We start from the raw sequence: 18,077 nt of genomic DNA on the forward strand, positions 1-18,077 counted from the left end.
TATCTGAGCGTTTTCTCTCTCTCGATTTTGAAAATCGTCGTTCCACTCTCTCGAACTCTCTCTATATCGATCAAGTGTCATTGAAGTTATCTGAAAAGGAAATTAAGGATTGATGTCTTGTTTAAGTGGGAATTGACATGCAACGTTGTTGTGATTCATCTCGATCATTGTGGATGTCCATATTCGTGAACAATCAACCACAAAGTATAGTCGATAATTTCTTAGATCTCATTCTTGGTGGTTTATTGGTTTCTTGGTGGGTTTTGGTTGGCGCTTTTGATTAATGTTCTTTTGGTATTGCTGTCATCGCCATGAAATTAGTAGGTGCATTAGGCTTATCGTTGCAGCCCGATTAATCTTGTGTGCTTTACTATCATAACCTAATTTTCGAGATTTTGAAATTTCGACCACGAAAGAGTACGAAAGCAAAAAATAAAAAAATAAAAAATATGATGAAATTAAAATCAACACCACTACATTAAAATTAAAAGAAAATCTAATTATAAGTTGTATTTTTTTGAATTTATTACAAATGGAGAATGAATTTGGAAATAATTACAAACAAAGCACAAAAGACAAAAAAAAAAAAAAAAAAAAATATATATATATATATATATATATATATATATATATATATATATATATATATATATATATATAAAGATTAGACTGACGTCCCGGGATGATCTCCTATATGATTGTGGAGCTCACGAATGCTCTTCTACATTGACTTGTAGCCCATGAATGCCTAAAAAACGGGAGGTGAAGGGGGTGAGTATAAAAAAACTCACTAATGAGCCTACTTGTACCCTCATGGCATCTTTATCCTAGTAATTTATTAAGGATTTTTCTCTAGACTCTAGAAAGTTCGAGCCTAATTCTATAGATATTTGAGTTTCTGAGAAGGCCTTGATATTTCGAGCTATTATCTTATATGTTATAAACCCTATTGGGGTCTAGAAGCTGTTTACCGGATTCTAGCCCCGCAGGTTTCTTGGACGGCAAATCTCATCTCGAAGTGAACCAACTTCCTATTCTCAAACTTGATAAGCTTGTATAGCCACAACAGTGAACGTTCGATATCCTAGGTTGAGATGAAACCTCGTCAAATCTCACAGGACAATATTAATCTAGTTTGAACACATCTGTATAAGGTTAATTGTCTACCCATCCACAAGAAAAACCATAGTCATTAGGTACCTTGCCCCTCGCAAGACTAGTAAACAATATAGCAAGCTTGTTTAGGGGACCCCTGACTGTTTCCACTAACGATAGTGGCACTTGTCGTGAGTTAAACTATTTATGTAGTTCTTTGTCCCATCTCAAGGCTGGTTTATGATCTTTTGACCCCCTTCTATATACAATAGTAGCTCTTTAAGTCAACTACTTATGTAGTCCCTCGTCCCCTCTCAACACTGGTTCATGGGCTCTCGACCTGCTTCTACACACAATAGTGGCTTCTCAAATTGATACTATTCACGTTGCTAGTGGTCTCACAAGTTCTCTTAAATTTCTTTAGAAGCCGTGGAGGTTTACTTGGTTCTTAGTGTATCTATTTGGTTTAAATCTCATTTGATGTTCCTAGGACGCTCGGAGTTAGCTCTTCAAGGCTAATTCAATCTCTAGTTGCACTCAAGTCTAGACCTCTGATCACCGCTCACGATCCTAGAGTGCTCATTCTACTGGAAACGTATTGACTTAGGTCAACGTGTAAACCGCTCTAGCTCTATCTCTAGTGTCCTAATCATAACTTGATTAATTCATGCATGCTTTGTTAAGGAAATAATTAAATATTTCTACAAACTCGATCCGGAAATCATTAAAATAGGCCTACAAGTTAAATTCTCATCCTAGGAGAATTTTGGTAATTTTCATAAGATACATAGTATTCTCATGCTAGCATTGTCTTGTACTATTGCCGAACACCCGGTAGGAATAGTGACCGTCGTAGCATCATGTTAAACATGAAGATCATTTTTATTTTCATAACGTATATGTCCGTACTCATCATAAGGGACAACATATCCCGATGCATGTGACTTACAATAATGCATAAGATCCCAACATTTTTTCACTTTAATTAGCTCACGTAAGATAACCCTTTCCATTTTCGTTCGCATCATATCATTTTATAACATAGCGTTTAAAACATATTTCGGGGTTGTTTATCAATTCAAGACATATTTACTGTGTATCATTCATGTCATACATTGTATTATATCCTATCGTGCTCATCACATATCCCTCAACATATCATTTCAGAAATTGTATCATATTATAATATGCATCATTTATCAAATATATCATACCATGACATGTACCATATCATCAAGCATATCATAACATAACATAACATGTATCATAATATCAAACATATCATATCATAGTCATATCGTATCTCGAACATAACATTTCATAAACACCTCGCACATATCAATCATATGACACGTGCAAAGCCACCAGGCACGTGTCATCATACATAACACAACTTCTAACCATGTCGATAGTAAGGTTCCAAGTATCATCGAGGTGTTCGTCATATCGTATATCGAACATAACATGTTGGTTGACCTTAACCGACGTTCTCCCTAAACTCGAATGCTTGATTTCGTCCCTCGAAATTGTCCCAAGTATCGTCGAGCTGTTCGTCCTATTAGCAAATCTCATTTATTAACTAAATTGAACTCAAATTGACACCTTAATTGCCTTAAATGAAGGTAGGGTTGCAAGTTGATATTTGACCTCGGGTTCGATTCGATCGTCTTCTTTGCCCTACTCGAGCATCCTCCAGTCTACCCCTTCTCTCTCTTCTGGAAACGGTGTTCGGAGGCCTTTCCTTTTAAAAATCCAACCGTCGTGATTTGGTTTCAATATGTCTTCCACGCCCTCGACGTTAAACGCTTCGTATGTACCTACAAACACAACTTCTTGCTCTTTAGTTTCCCATATCCTTCCATATACCATATCCTTTCATTCTCGTCAGCGTCACTCTTTGATGAACGTAAAACGTTCACCTTTTTTTGGTATTCTCACATTCTTAGACCACATGAAAGTATTGAATGGTGAAGGTGATGTGTTTCATTTTTAAAAGGAGGGTAATGGGTTGGTTGAAATCGTAAGATCTCGGATGCCTCATCGAAAATTTCGCATTTTTCCGCGACGACATATATATGTATATATATATATATTTTTTTTTTTTGAATCGTTACACAAACCATCACAAACAAAAATTCATAACTCATTCAAGATTAAAATCGAGTCACATATAATCATTTTGTGAATATTAATTTTCTCAATTAACAAATTTAGTAGGAGAGCTTTTATATTTTGTAATGCACTCATTGAAATGATTGCTATATTGGTATAACTTGCAATAATTAAAAAGTTATTGCAATAGGAAGCCCATTGTCACTATTACTAAATGTGATATTTGAAATGGACTTTCATCCATACTCATAGATTTTTCACAACAATAGACATGCGTTCTTGTAGCAACCAAACTATAATATTCATTTTGTAACGGTCTAAGCCCATCATTAGCAGATATTGTCCTCTTCCGACTTTTCCTTTCAAACTTCCCTTCAAAGTTTTTAAAACGTGTATGCTACGGAGAGGTTTCTACACCCTTATAAACATTGTTTCGTTCTTCTTTCCAATCGATGCGAGATCTCACACATCTCATCATTTCTTACGAGCCCTTTTTGACATTTCTCTCTATTACCATCCCTAAATCCGCACCCACGTCAATATTTCAACCAAATTTTGAAAAGATTAATGTTTTAACATGGGTAAGACAACATAAAGTAGAAAAACAAAGTAAATAAGATCTTTGAAAACTAAAAGTCCAAGATTAACCAAAAGTTAAAGACCATATTCACTCCAACAACTTCAAAGTTATGATGAATCAATAGTCAAAAACTTGACATAGAAAAGAAAATTAGTTGTCTTGATGAATGGGAAAGCTACCCATTCTTTACATGTGGCTACTTGTTTTGAATTCTATGGGCTCATAAAAGTTTGGCTTTCTCCCACAAACAAACAATAAACAAATGAACACATAATTCTTCGGCTTTATTACACCTAACAATGGAAATTCAAATATATCATTACTAGTGAATATTACAATTTATGATTCTAAATCATCAATTTGTTTGAATATTTGCACTTCCATTTATGCATTAATTGATGAATGGAAGAGAGTTCAATTACAATTTTGTTTACATTTTGTATGATTGAAGATAAGGTCAAAATCTTATTTTTCATTATTTTAATCCAAGCTCACCCGTAGCAGATATTGTCTTTTTTGGGCTTTCCCTCCCGAGTTTCCCCTCAAGGTTTTTAAAACGCGTCTGCTATGGAAAGGTTTTCATACCCTTGTAAAGGGTGTTTCGTTCTCCTCCATAACCAACGTGGGATTCTTACACTGATTCTTTTTATAACATAAATTTTAAGAACTCATTTTAAAGAACCATGGTGATTTATATACGTGTGTGTTCATGGAGTTGTTCATTGCCTAAATATATAATGCAATGCCACGTGATTAAGATTCCGATTAGGATTTAGAATATAGATTCAGGCTAGATTCTCTTGTTTCTCCTAGGACGTGGTCATATTACTTACTCATTTCTTTTAAGAATGAAGACGGTCACCACATAATTTTAGAGTTCTCATGGTTGAGCTAATTAAGATCACCCTGTTGATACATATAGTAACTTTTAATTCTTTTAAACCTTCTTAAGTCATCTTACCCTCAATATCGCTATTATTTGAATGTGGTATCATTCATTTACTTAGGTATTAGTGAAGAATCTTTGTTTAAACTGAGAAGGGGGAGAGATAGTCAGAGATTTTTTTCCGTTAATTAAACTGGACGAGAGGTGCATATTATATTTTCCATCTCTATCTCTGTCGTTATTTTTTTCTCAAGTATTAAATAGTATTTTGTAATATTAAAATTTAAATTTTTAGAAATTAGGTTGAAAAACATTATATTATAATATTATATATTTTCTTATGAAATACTATCAAATTTATTAAGATATTTTAATTTTTTATTTTTAGAAAATAAATATTATCCAATTGAAAATATATTTCTTTCAAAAATTGAGAAAATTTTCCCATAGGGGTCATGCCCAAATTCCCGCAAAAATAGATGAAAAATTTCTAAGAAACGAAGATTGAAACAGGTGGTGAAGAAGGGACGAGACTTTGTCATCTTTGCCCCTGCCCTATGAACATCTCTAACAATAATCTCGGTATAACACAAACCGACATCAATCAATAACGTACACAAACTTATTTTTCGGTAAAAGATACTGGGATTAGTTCAAACGCTCGGGATCAAGGGACATAGTTGTTATTTCACCATGAGTGAATGAGGCTAGGGCTATTTTACACTAATAATCTCCTGACCTCTATCTAGTCTAAATCCTATCTAGTCTAAATGGTAATAAGGATCGGGGATTGTCTAAATGGTAATAAGGAAGTGGCAGCCGTCCTCTCATATCATATAAAAGATAAAGTTATTCTGCTTGTTCTCTCTTTTCCCGAGTCATTACATTCAAATCGTTATTTTCAATCAAGTTGGTCGTCGTCACACCACTCGCTAATGCAGATCTAGGAAGCTGAGTCGTCCTGCATTGAATACGACTAAGCTACGAGAACGAAAAAGATGAGTATTATTTGGCTCCTACACCAAACAACATTGATTCAATTAAATACAAAAGTGATGAATTATTGAAAAAATTAAATAATAAATATATGATAGTCAAAAGTGAAAGCAAATGAATACACAGATCCGTACGTGGAATTCCAATGGCCTCTATTAATTTCAACACACCTAATCTTGAAGAGATCTTAATTAAGAAAAAAATGGAAGGTTGTAGGAGACATGCCAACCACTCTTGCCAAACCCCAACTCCTTAGTACCTCAACTTTCCTCTAAACCTATCTTCCAAACTTCGTGCCTTTCCACTCGCTCCTCTAACGATTTTGAGGTTTGTGTTTATTTGAATTCGAACGGTAAAGAAATCGTCACGAAAAATCAAAAAACGTGTCGGGATAAATATCTCCCGACGCTATACTGACTCGACAAAAAACGTAGGTAAAACTGCATTGTGGAAACATTACGGAATGTTTGTGTTAGAAGCATCGAGAATAAGACTTGTTCTTTCAATGCTTAATTTAGCATTGAGGAAACATCGTTATACTAATAACGTTTATATCAGTATAATTTTTTTCTTTTTTTTTTGTACCAACGCCTCATAGCTCTATTTCAACCCAACCCATATGAAAAGATTCTTGTAATTATTTGAAAATTTTCGTTAATATCAATGCTAGTATCTTGAATTAAGTGCGATAAAAGGTTAATATACTCCAACAAAATATGGGTAGAAAAGTATAAATTTATACGACCAGAAATCCAAATAAAGTCCCTCCGTGAAATATAAAGATGGTTATTTCTACTGGGTATGACGTATTTGTGTGAAACCGAACGCAAACTATAGGGTTTAAGCTCCCGAAATGCATTGAGGCGCAACTGTTGACTAGACATCTAAGGATAAAGCACTATTTCGGTACGAGTCGCGAGAGCAGTACCAAATCGAAGCAACCTCTGAATACTAGACGATGAGGGGTAATAATAAAATAGTGTTTTTTAACATAAAATAAATTAATGTAGAATAGAAAATATTGATGGAAGACTAAAGTACAATATGAAAATCAACTCTTTATTTATTTATTTATTTATTTTCTTCCATGCATGGTGTGACCAAAAAGGATATATTTAAAAAATAATAATGGAAATTTCAAATGTAATAATAAATGAATAATTGATAAAGCATAATAATAAATAAATAAATAAATAAATATAATAATTAATAATAGACTCGAATATTGACTATAAACCAATTCCAGCTAGATACCACAAATTATGCCACCCATTCTTTTCTTACGTATTTTATGCACCGCCTCATATTAATTTCATATAAATAAATAATATTTTTTTAATTAATTAGTTTATTTTTATTACGTCATTAAATTTTGTTTTAATTTTCAGTTATTAGGAAATATATTAAAAATAATATGAATTAAAATTCATAATTATTTTTAAATAAATAATTTAAATAAAATTGCACACACACTTTAAAGTATAAATAATTAATTCAATAATCAAATTGAAAAATTAAATAAAATTTGTATTTAAATTATCTCTAAAATTTAATTTTTAAATATTTAATTTTATGCTAAATAAATGTAAAATTTTAAAAATTTAAAGATTTATTAGAAACAAAATTTTAAAAATCTACCATTTTCGGAAAGATTCTGGCTTTCGTGGTTTGGTGGGTCTCCGAGATCCTTTCGATGACCTATGTTGTGTTGAAGGGATATTTATATGATCTGATTGATTGCGTAAAGCCCGTGGTAGCAACGAAACTAAGGAAAGTATACAGAAAATACAATTCTTTTCTATTCTATTAGTATTAGTTAGTGATCTCGACTCAGTGAGTTCTTTCTTCCATGATGAACTGTTGGCACCAGTCCTCCATTTTGTCTCTGTGGATCAAGGAGAAAGGGGCTCGGGGCTCGGCCAAAGTTCAATTAATTTAAATTGGTTAAGAAAAATAATTTATTTAAAAATTACAAATAGGTTTTATTAAAATTAGAAATGTGGAAAAATCATAAAAATAAAATAAAATAAAATTAATGAGTGGAATATGCATATTAAAATATGGAGTTGATTAATTAGTTTATAATAATAATAATAATAATAATAATAAAAGAAAAAACCCATAAATTGATAAGGTTAGTTAAAATTACAACAACCATATAAGAAAAACTAAAACAAACAAATTCAATATTCACACGTTTCCTCAAAATTCAACTCTTCTCCTCGCACGTGTTAGGTCACATGCCATAAATTACTACCATTTTCATTCTACATTCTAGAATGTTCATTTATTTAAACTAAATCGAAAGGTAAGACTCAATATTAATTCGAGCATATTCTCTCCTTTGAGACATGCTCCGAGAGGGTTAGCCCTGACTATCAAGATGGGAGGCGATCTAATCCTTGAAGTCAAAATCAATTTAGTTCGACCATATATATCAGGTTGGACGGATCAGGTTATATTTTAAAAGTGAGCCTATGCCCTACCGAAGAATAGACTTGATAGAATCAATCGATTGCATCAGATATGCCAAAACCCCGAGAGAAGTCGATCCTTTTGATTAGGACAAAATGAATACAACTAACTTCGAGCTATCAGGAGAGGAGAGAATATGTGAGACTCGAAGAGGAGCGGATTTCGCTACTGGTGTGGGAGCGATCCCCTCATATTTTCTATACTACTAAATATAATGTCTCCACCACCCTTATACCGCGCTGTGCATTAAATGACTAGATTTCACACGATTTTATTTTTACCCCAACTGAAATTCTACACAANCTCCGAGATCCTTTCGATGACCTATGTTGTGTTGAAGGGATATTTATATGATCTGATTGATTGCGTAAAGCCCGTGGTAGCAACGAAACTAAGGAAAGTATACAGAAAATACAATTCTTTTCTATTCTATTAGTATTAGTTAGTGATCTCGACTCAGTGAGTTCTTTCTTCCATGATGAACTGTTGGCACCAGTCCTCCATTTTGTCTCTGTGGATCAAGGAGAAAGGGGCTCGGGGCTCGGCCAAAGTTCAATTAATTTAAATTGGTTAAGAAAAATAATTTATTTAAAAATTACAAATAGGTTTTATTAAAATTAGAAATGTGGAAAAATCATAAAAATAAAATAAAATAAAATTAATGAGTGGAATATGCATATTAAAATATGGAGTTGATTAATTAGTTTATAATAATAATAATAATAATAATAATAAAAGAAAAAACCCATAAATTGATAAGGTTAGTTAAAATTACAACAACCATATAAGAAAAACTAAAACAAACAAATTCAATATTCACACGTTTCCTCAAAATTCAACTCTTCTCCTCGCACGTGTTAGGTCACATGCCATAAATTACTACCATTTTCATTCTACATTCTAGAATGTTCATTTATTTAAACTAAATCGAAAGGTAAGACTCAATATTAATTCGAGCATATTCTCTCCTTTGAGACATGCTCCGAGAGGGTTAGCCCTGACTATCAAGATGGGAGGCGATCTAATCCTTGAAGTCAAAATCAATTTAGTTCGACCATATATATCAGGTTGGACGGATCAGGTTATATTTTAAAAGTGAGCCTATGCCCTACCGAAGAATAGACTTGATAGAATCAATCGATTGCATCAGATATGCCAAAACCCCGAGAGAAGTCGATCCTTTTGATTAGGACAAAATGAATACAACTAACTTCGAGCTATCAGGAGAGGAGAGAATATGTGAGACTCGAAGAGGAGCGGATTTCGCTACTGGTGTGGGAGCGATCCCCTCATATTTTCTATACTACTAAATATAATGTCTCCACCACCCTTATACCGCGCTGTGCATTAAATGACTAGATTTCACACGATTTTATTTTTACCCCAACTGAAATTCTACACAAACTCTCCACAATCGTATGATATTGTCCATTTTGAGCATAAGCTCACATGGCTTCACTTTAGGCTTCCCCGNCTCCGAGATCCTTTCGATGACCTATGTTGTGTTGAAGGGATATCTATATGATCCGATTGATTGCGTAAAGCCCGCGGTAGCAACGGAACCGGGGAAAGTATACAGAAAAGACAGTTCTTTTCTATTCTATTAGTATTAGATTAGTATTAGTTAGTGATCTCGGCTCAGTGAGTCCTTTCTTCCGTGATGAACTGTTGGCACCAGTCCTCCATTTTGTCTCTGTGGATCAAGGAGAAAGGGGCTCGGGGCTCGGCCAAAGTTCAATTAATTTAAATTGGTTAAGAAAAATAATTTATTTAAAAATTACAAATAGGTTTTATTAAAATTAGAAATGTGGAAAAATCATAAAAATAAAATAAAATAAAATTAATGAGTGGAATATGCATATTAAAATATGGAGTTGATTAATTAGTTTATAATAATAATAATAATAATAATAATAAAAGAAAAAACCCATAAATTGATAAGGTTAGTTAAAATTACAACAACCATATAAGAAAAACTAAAACAAACAAATTCAATATTCACACGTTTCCTCAAAATTCAACTCTTCTCCTCGCACGTGTTAGGTCACATGCCATAAATTACTACCATTTTCATTCTACATTCTAGAATGTTCATTTATTTAAACTAAATCGAAAGGTAAGACTCAATATTAATTCGAGCATATTCTCTCCTTTGAGACATGCTCCGAGAGGGTTAGCCCTGACTATCAAGATGGGAGGCGATCTAATCCTTGAAGTCAAAATCAATTTAGTTCGACCATATATATCAGGTTGGACGGATCAGGTTATATTTTAAAAGTGAGCCTATGCCCTACCGAAGAATAGACTTGATAGAATCAATCGATTGCATCAGATATGCCAAAACCCCGAGAGAAGTCGATCCTTTTGATTAGGACAAAATGAATACAACTAACTTCGAGCTATCAGGAGAGGAGAGAATATGTGAGACTCGAAGAGGAGCGGATTTCGCTACTGGTGTGGGAGCGATCCCCTCATATTTTCTATACTACTAAATATAATGTCTCCACCACCCTTATACCGCGCTGTGCATTAAATGACTAGATTTCACACGATTTTATTTTTACCCCAACTGAAATTCTACACAAACTCTCCACAATCGTATGATATTGTCCATTTTGAGCATAAGCTCACATGGCTTCACTTTAGGCTTCCCCGAAAGGCCTCACACCAATGGAGAGAGTATTTTTTGTTTATAAACCCATGATCATTCCCTAAATTAGCCGACGTGGAACTTCCATCATCCAACACCCCGAGTTATTAATTATCAAGAAATTTACTATTGAATGTTTCAATATTATAAATTTTGAATAATTCAAACTTCGACTGGATTCGATTCACGTTTGTTCTTAAAAGATAATATAAAAATTAATTCAAATGTAATATGGGAAGCTTTTTCAAACCAAAAATTATGGTTATAAATTTAAATAATTTTATAACTCAATCCAAATTTGAATAGTATAATGGCATACTCATTTGTCAACATATTGGTCTCTTCCACGAAGGTTAGGTGTAAAAGTTAATATCATTTTATAATTGGTTGGCTATCATTTGTTGCCTTGGAGGAGCTTATTTGAAAGCTATATAAAGAGAGGGGAGGCTTGGGTTTGAAGGCATAACTCAATCCCATTGAGGTACAAACATGGGGAAATCTAGGTCTTCGATGGCCTATCTCGTGGCCACGATCTTGGTGGCGACTCTAAGTTTGCCATCGGTGTTTGCTGCTGATTATGTCTATTCGTCTCCGCCGCCTCCTTACTATTCATACAATTCACCTCCTCCTCCTGTTTATCATTCTCCTCCACCACCGAAAGTGAAGTATGAATATAAATCACCACCACCACCTCCTGTTTACTATTCTCCTCCACCGCCTGTTTATCACTCTCCACCACCTCCGGTTTACCATTCTCCTCCACCTCCCGTTTACCATTCTCCTCCACCACCTGTGTATCACTCTCCACCGCCTCCGGTTTACTATTCTCCTCCACCACCTGTTTATCACTCTCCACCGCCTCCAGTTTACTATTCTCCTCCACCACCTAAGAAGGACTATGAATACAAATCTCCACCACCACCAAAGATGGATTATGAATACAAGTCTCCACCACCTCCTAAGAAGGACTACGAGTACAAGTCTCCTCCACCACCCAAGAAGGATTACGAGTACAAGTCCCCTCCACCACCAAAGAAGGACTACGAGTACAAGTCTCCCCCACCACCGAAGAAGGATTATGAGTACAAGTCCCCTCCACCACCAAAGAAGGACTACGAGTACAAGTCTCCCCCACCACCGAAGAAGGATTATGAGTACAAGTCCCCTCCACCACCAAAGAAGGACTACGAGTACAAGTCTCCCCCACCACCGAAGAAGGATTATGAGTACAAGTCCCCTCCACCACCAAAGAAGGACTACGAGTACAAGTCTCCCCCACCACCGAAGAAGGATTATGAGTACAAGTCCCCTCCACCACCAAAGAAGGACTACGAGTACAAGTCTCCCCCACCACCGAAGAAGGATTATGAGTACAAGTCCCCTCCACCACCAAAGAAGGACTACGAGTACAAGTCTCCCCCACCACCCAAGAAGGATTATGAGTACAAGTCCCCTCCACCTCCCAAGAAGGACTATGAGTACAAGTCTCCCCCACCTCCCAAGAAGGATTACGAGTACAAGTCTCCACCACCTCCCAAGAAGGATTACGAGTACAAGTCTCCACCACCACCAAAGAAGGACTACGAGTACAAGTCCCCTCCACCACCCAAGAAGGATTACGAGTACAAGTCCCCTCCACCACCCAAGAAGGATTACGAGTACAAGTCCCCTCCACCACCGAAGAAGGGTTACGAGTACAAGTCTCCCCCACCACCCAAGAAGGATTATGAGTACAAGTCCCCTCCACCTCCCAAGAAGGACTATGAGTACAAGTCTCCCCCACCTCCCAAGAAGGATTACGAGTACAAGTCCCCTCCACCACCCAAAAAGGACTACGAGTACAAGTCTCCACCACCACCCAAGAAGGATTACGAGTATAAGTCTCCTCCACCACCCAAGAAGGATTACGAGTACAAGTCCCCTCCACCACCAAAGAAGGACTACGAGTACAAATCTCCCCCACCACCCAAGAAGGATTACGAGTACAAGTCCCCTCCACCACCCAAGAAGGACTACGAGTACAAGTCTCCTCCACCACCAAAGAAGGACTATGAATACAAATCTCCGCCACCACCCAAGAAAGACTACGAGTACAAGTCTCCACCACCTCCCAAGAACGACTACATTTATGCCTCACCACCACCTCCATACCACTACTAGAGTGATATCCTTCACATCCCTACTCTAGGGTAAGCTTTTCACAAATGAAAATCTCCCCTCGAACCCATTTAACAATATCATCTTTTGTTCCTTCATTTTACATTGATATTAACTTAATCCTATAAACTCTTGCAGGTAAAAGAAGAAAATACTCATATCAATAAAGAGATGGCCTAAGATGATCGTCACTACGTTCAAACAATGGCCCTCCATTATTTATGTCGTGTTCCATGTGTTCTTTTCTTTTCAAATTTAGTTTCATACTGTGTATTCATATTTTACATTAAGAAGTGAGAAAATTTTATTTAATTTCCAAACGATTCAAAAACTTCCTTAAATATAACTATCAATGACCACGAATCATTACAGACTACTATCAAATAAGTTCTTAAACTGTTCATATTTGGATCAACATGTCCCATGTTGTTCTTCGTTGTACTTAGCCATATTTAACAAACAAATCCATACTTTTGTTGACCTAAAAAATCACTTTATAGGTCAATGTTTGTTAAAATAGTAGCTCATAGGGAGGATTATTATAAACCTTTCCTTATTATTATTATTATTATTATTTTTCAATTTTGAAGGTTGACTATTACCATAGTTGACCACTTTAAAATTGTTTTTTTTTTTAATCTTTTTAGATGTCTTGTGTAGTAGAGCTCCTATAGTTTAATTGGGTCAACCATTTATATGTTTTAAATTTGAAGATAGTAACTATTTTTAAAATTAGAATAAAATATTATGTAACATTCATGACCATTTCTAAATAGCAAAATAAAAAAAATAAAAAAAAATGCTTAAAATGTACCCACCGACCTAGGAAAAACATAAATAAAAAAAATAAAAAAAAACAAAAAAAAAAACAACCAAAGTCAACACTAAGAGACTTTTGTAAATTATCATAAGATTTGTATTTAATTTAGTTATTAACTCTCATTCATTTATAAGCATTGATTAAATAAGAATATTATTAATTTGGTTATTAATTTTGTAACTATTTTAATATTAATCTTTCATAACGTTTGATGATTCAAACAATTGTCCCTATATAATGAGCTTGTCTAGGAGAATGAGGGTATCGGAATTTGATATCTGAGTCTGATTGAGTTTTGTGAGTCACAGTGTATTTCTTGAGTGACGTTTTGGGAAGAGAATTTTTAGTGTGAGAGTGAGGCATTCACTTGTAACACTTTGATTATTAGTGAATGATTGCTACTCGTGGATACAGTGAAATTTCTTCTCTCCGAACCACGTAAATATGTTGGTGTCTTTTTGTGTAATTTTGTTCATTGGTGTTGTGAGTACATTCGTTCCGCTTTCGGCCACAACAAGTGGTATCAGAGCCATATTGTGGTATTTGGGGTATTGTGAAAGTTTTGACCTCATCGACTACTAGACGTGCTCACAATCGTGCTTATTTTCTTGAAAATCAATTTTTCAAGAATTGTGTTTTTCTACTTTCATCCAGATTACTTATTACAAATGCAGAGTCATCTGGAACTAAATCACGACGTGGATCGAGAATTTTGAGTTCTAAGCTCGAAGTAGAGAAATTTGATGGAACCAATAATTATGGTGTTTTGCAAGGCAAAGTTAGCAATTTGCTTGTCATGCAAGACCTTGATGCTTCTCTCGAAGAGGAGATGAGTGAAGACATGACAGACGCCGAATGGAGGAAATTAAATAGACAAGCTTGTGGGATTATTCGATCCTATCTTGGCAAGGATCATAAATATTCATTTATGAAGGTGACCATCGCGAAAGAACTATGGGACAAGCATGAGGCAAAATATATGCAGGTGTGGAAAATAAACTCCATTTGAGGAAGAAATTCTTCGGTTTTGACTTACGCAAAATATATGGAGTTTATTTTCCACACTCTTCGGTTTTGTCTTCTCTCCTCTTCGAGAGAAGCATCAAGGTCTTGCATGGCCAGCAAATCGCTAACTTCGCCTTCCAAACACCAAAATTTTTTGTTCCATCAAATTTCTCTACTTCGAGATTAAAACTCAAAATTCTCGATCCACGTCGTGATTTAATTCCAGATGACTCTGCTATTTGTAATAAGTAATCTGGATGAAAGTAGAAAAACTCAATTCTTGAAAAATTGATTTTCAAGAAAATAAGCACGATTGTGAGCACGTCTAGTGGTCGATGAGGTCAAAACTTTTACAATACCACAAAAACCATAATATGGCTCTGATACCACTTGTTGTGGACCGAAAGCAGAACGAATATACTCACAACACTAATGAACGAAATTACACAAAAAGACACCAAAATATGTACGTGGTTCGGAGAGAAGAAATTCCCCTACATCCACAAGTAACAATCAATCACTAATATTCAAAGTGTTACAAGTGAATACCTTACTCTCACACTACAAAGTCTCTTAACAAAATGTCACCCAAGAAATACAATGTGACACACAAAACTCAATTAAACTCCGATATCAAATTTTGATATCCTCAGCCTCCTAGACAAACCCATTATATAGGAACAATTGTTTGAATCATCAAACGTTATGAAATTAAACAAGATTAATATTAAAATAGTTACAAAATTAATAACCAAATTAATAATATTCTTATTTAATAACGGTTATAAAATTATGAGAGTTTATTACTAAAATAAATATTAAAAAAACTCAATTTACAACATTTTTATTCCTTTCTAACATCCATCCCAAGAATTTGCAAGTGACTTAATTGATGAGATTAGGAAGAATAAAAGAGANAAAAAAAAAAAAAAAAAAAAAAAAAAAAAAAAAAAAAAAAAAAAAGTAACCCGATGACTTCCTATAATGACCCTAAATTTCTACGGACCTAAAATACCTATTATCATATTATACTCTCTTAGGTAGAAATAAACATTTAAAAACTTTATCATAAAACACTGTCATGGACTTACATGTTTGATAACATTTTTAAAACAACGATATGAAATACTAAATAAAACAAATAAAACATTAAAAGTAAAAACATCCTATACTAACCTACTTTTAAGAAAATTAAGTAGTACTATCATATGCACGTACCATAGTCTCTACTTGTGATGTTGTCATTAGTCGTATAGGGGTATCTTGCATTTACCTGAAATAGAAGTAGCACACCACTTTAATATTTTAAGAAATACTTAGTAAGGGACTTGATTATTGGGGTCAGGGAATGCAAATACATGCAACTTATGATTAAAGACCTCTCGTTAAAACCATCATAGGGATGGCCTCCAATCAAGATAAAATTGGGTGCGTAGTATTTCCCTACACATGACCCACACATGCGAGCATGAATCTCCTGGCAGTTCACACCCCCTAGACCCATCATAGTCGGGCTAGCTGTCCATAGCCGACATCCAGAGGTCAACAGTCTCCCGAATGTCATGTCTAGCATGATGAAGATCATCATCATAGTGTACCCGTCCGTACTCATCCTCATAAATGAGGAAGTAACCCGATGTATATGAAAACACAAATTGCATGAGATCCTTATAGTTTTCATCTTTAAATCATCTTTATGATACAATCCTATACACCATTCACACATTACCCTAAGTAACATGCATGCATTGGTTTTCATACGTTCATCATCATTAACATTAATTAGGGTTGTGTCTTAGCAAAATCATCGTCATAATGCATCATGAAATTTAATACATACACATCATCCTAATATGGAATAACGTCATATTAGGTCATCTCATCATCATGCATCTTACATCGTCATGTTATCATACAACATCATCATCATGTCGTCATCATATAAAGTCATCATATAACATCGTCGTATAATATCATATAACATAATCACACCATCATATATCATAGTTTCATCATCATATAACTAGTCACATCATCATATAATATAAAGCATAAATGATAAGTGCAAGGGCCATTAGACACGTGTTGTCGTACACAAGACAAGTCTTTCAACCGACCGATAGTAAAGCTACTTATTTGGTTGGCCTTAGTCGTCGTTCATTCTCACCAAGACTCTAACAAGGATTAAATTTGCAGACATGCGTGAGTTGCTCAAACCGAAGAATCTCAAGTAAAATCAAGTTTATGGAGGAGAATGTAAGCCAATAACCTTGACTAAGCGGAAAAAAAATTAGAATATTAAGAACAATTAACTGGTTTAATTCTTTATCAATGAAAATCCAACTTTACAAGGTTCGACATCAATTAGAACGATTTGACAAATGACTTATTCTAGCAAATCTAAATTAACAATACTTCTGGCAATAATAAGTCTTTATTCAACTTCTATTCAAATTTTATTTAATGATCGAGCTAGAAATGAAAAGTCAATCTCTTCAATTTAAATAAAAATTAATAATTCTATAAAGATTAAACAAAAATGAAACTAATCATTAGCATAATACATAAGACATGAATTAATATTTTAAGAAACAAATAATTCAAGTATTTTAAAACATTTTAGCCGTTTAAATATTCATTTTTTCAAAAAAATCTACGACATATGTCAAACTATTATACAATATATTTGTAATGTTAGATGAAAGTCCCACCTCCGCTCATTTAGAGAATGATCGTAGGTTTATAATGAAAGAATATTCTCTCTATTGGTACGAAATCTTTAGAGAAGCCTAAAGAAAAGTCACGAGAACTTATGCTCTAAGTGGATAATATCACACCAACGTAGAAAGTCGTGTTCTAAAACTATCCAAAACAAAAGGAATATGAAAACATTAAAAAATATATATACAAAGAAGAAACAAACAATCACACGTTTCTTCAACATCTGCCGACTGATGAACAGAATTATTAAAACCACCGAACCGCGTACTACAATTCCTTAAACGACAGCCTGCATGAATTTTTATTGTCGAGGTCAGCCCTAGGTGTAACATGTTGGAAGGGGTGTAACTTGAAATTTAAATATTTATGTTTGATATGGTCGGAGTTCTTGCCATTTTTATGTTGGGATTATGTTGACTTTACTGGCATAGGTTAGCATAATAAAACACTTATTTTATTTGACCACGGCTCGAGATTAGGGGTGTATATAGGTCGAATTGGATTGGGTTGAAGAAATTTTTTTGGACCAACCCAAAAGTTCGGATTTGTTGGATGGATAATCCAACCCAGCCCAACCCAA

General features: G+C 34.5%; 1 protein-coding gene across 1 annotated transcript; it reads left to right on the forward strand.

Moving 5' to 3' along the window:
- Positions 1-11,245: 11,245 nt before the first annotated feature.
- On the forward strand, positions 11,246-13,274 carry LOC111796714 (extensin-3-like). Its single transcript, XM_023679455.1, has 2 exons — positions 11,246-12,983; positions 13,090-13,274. The coding sequence occupies exon 1, from the start codon at positions 11,284-11,286 to the stop codon at positions 12,952-12,954; it is 1,671 nt and encodes a 556-aa protein (XP_023535223.1). The 5' UTR covers positions 11,246-11,283; the 3' UTR covers positions 12,955-12,983; positions 13,090-13,274.
- The last annotated feature ends 4,803 nt before the right edge of the window (positions 13,275-18,077 follow it).

Source organism: Cucurbita pepo, chromosome LG06 (assembly GCF_002806865.2).
Source record: "Cucurbita pepo subsp. pepo cultivar mu-cu-16 chromosome LG06, ASM280686v2, whole genome shotgun sequence".
Classification (NCBI taxonomy): domain Eukaryota; kingdom Viridiplantae; phylum Streptophyta; class Magnoliopsida; order Cucurbitales; family Cucurbitaceae; genus Cucurbita; species Cucurbita pepo.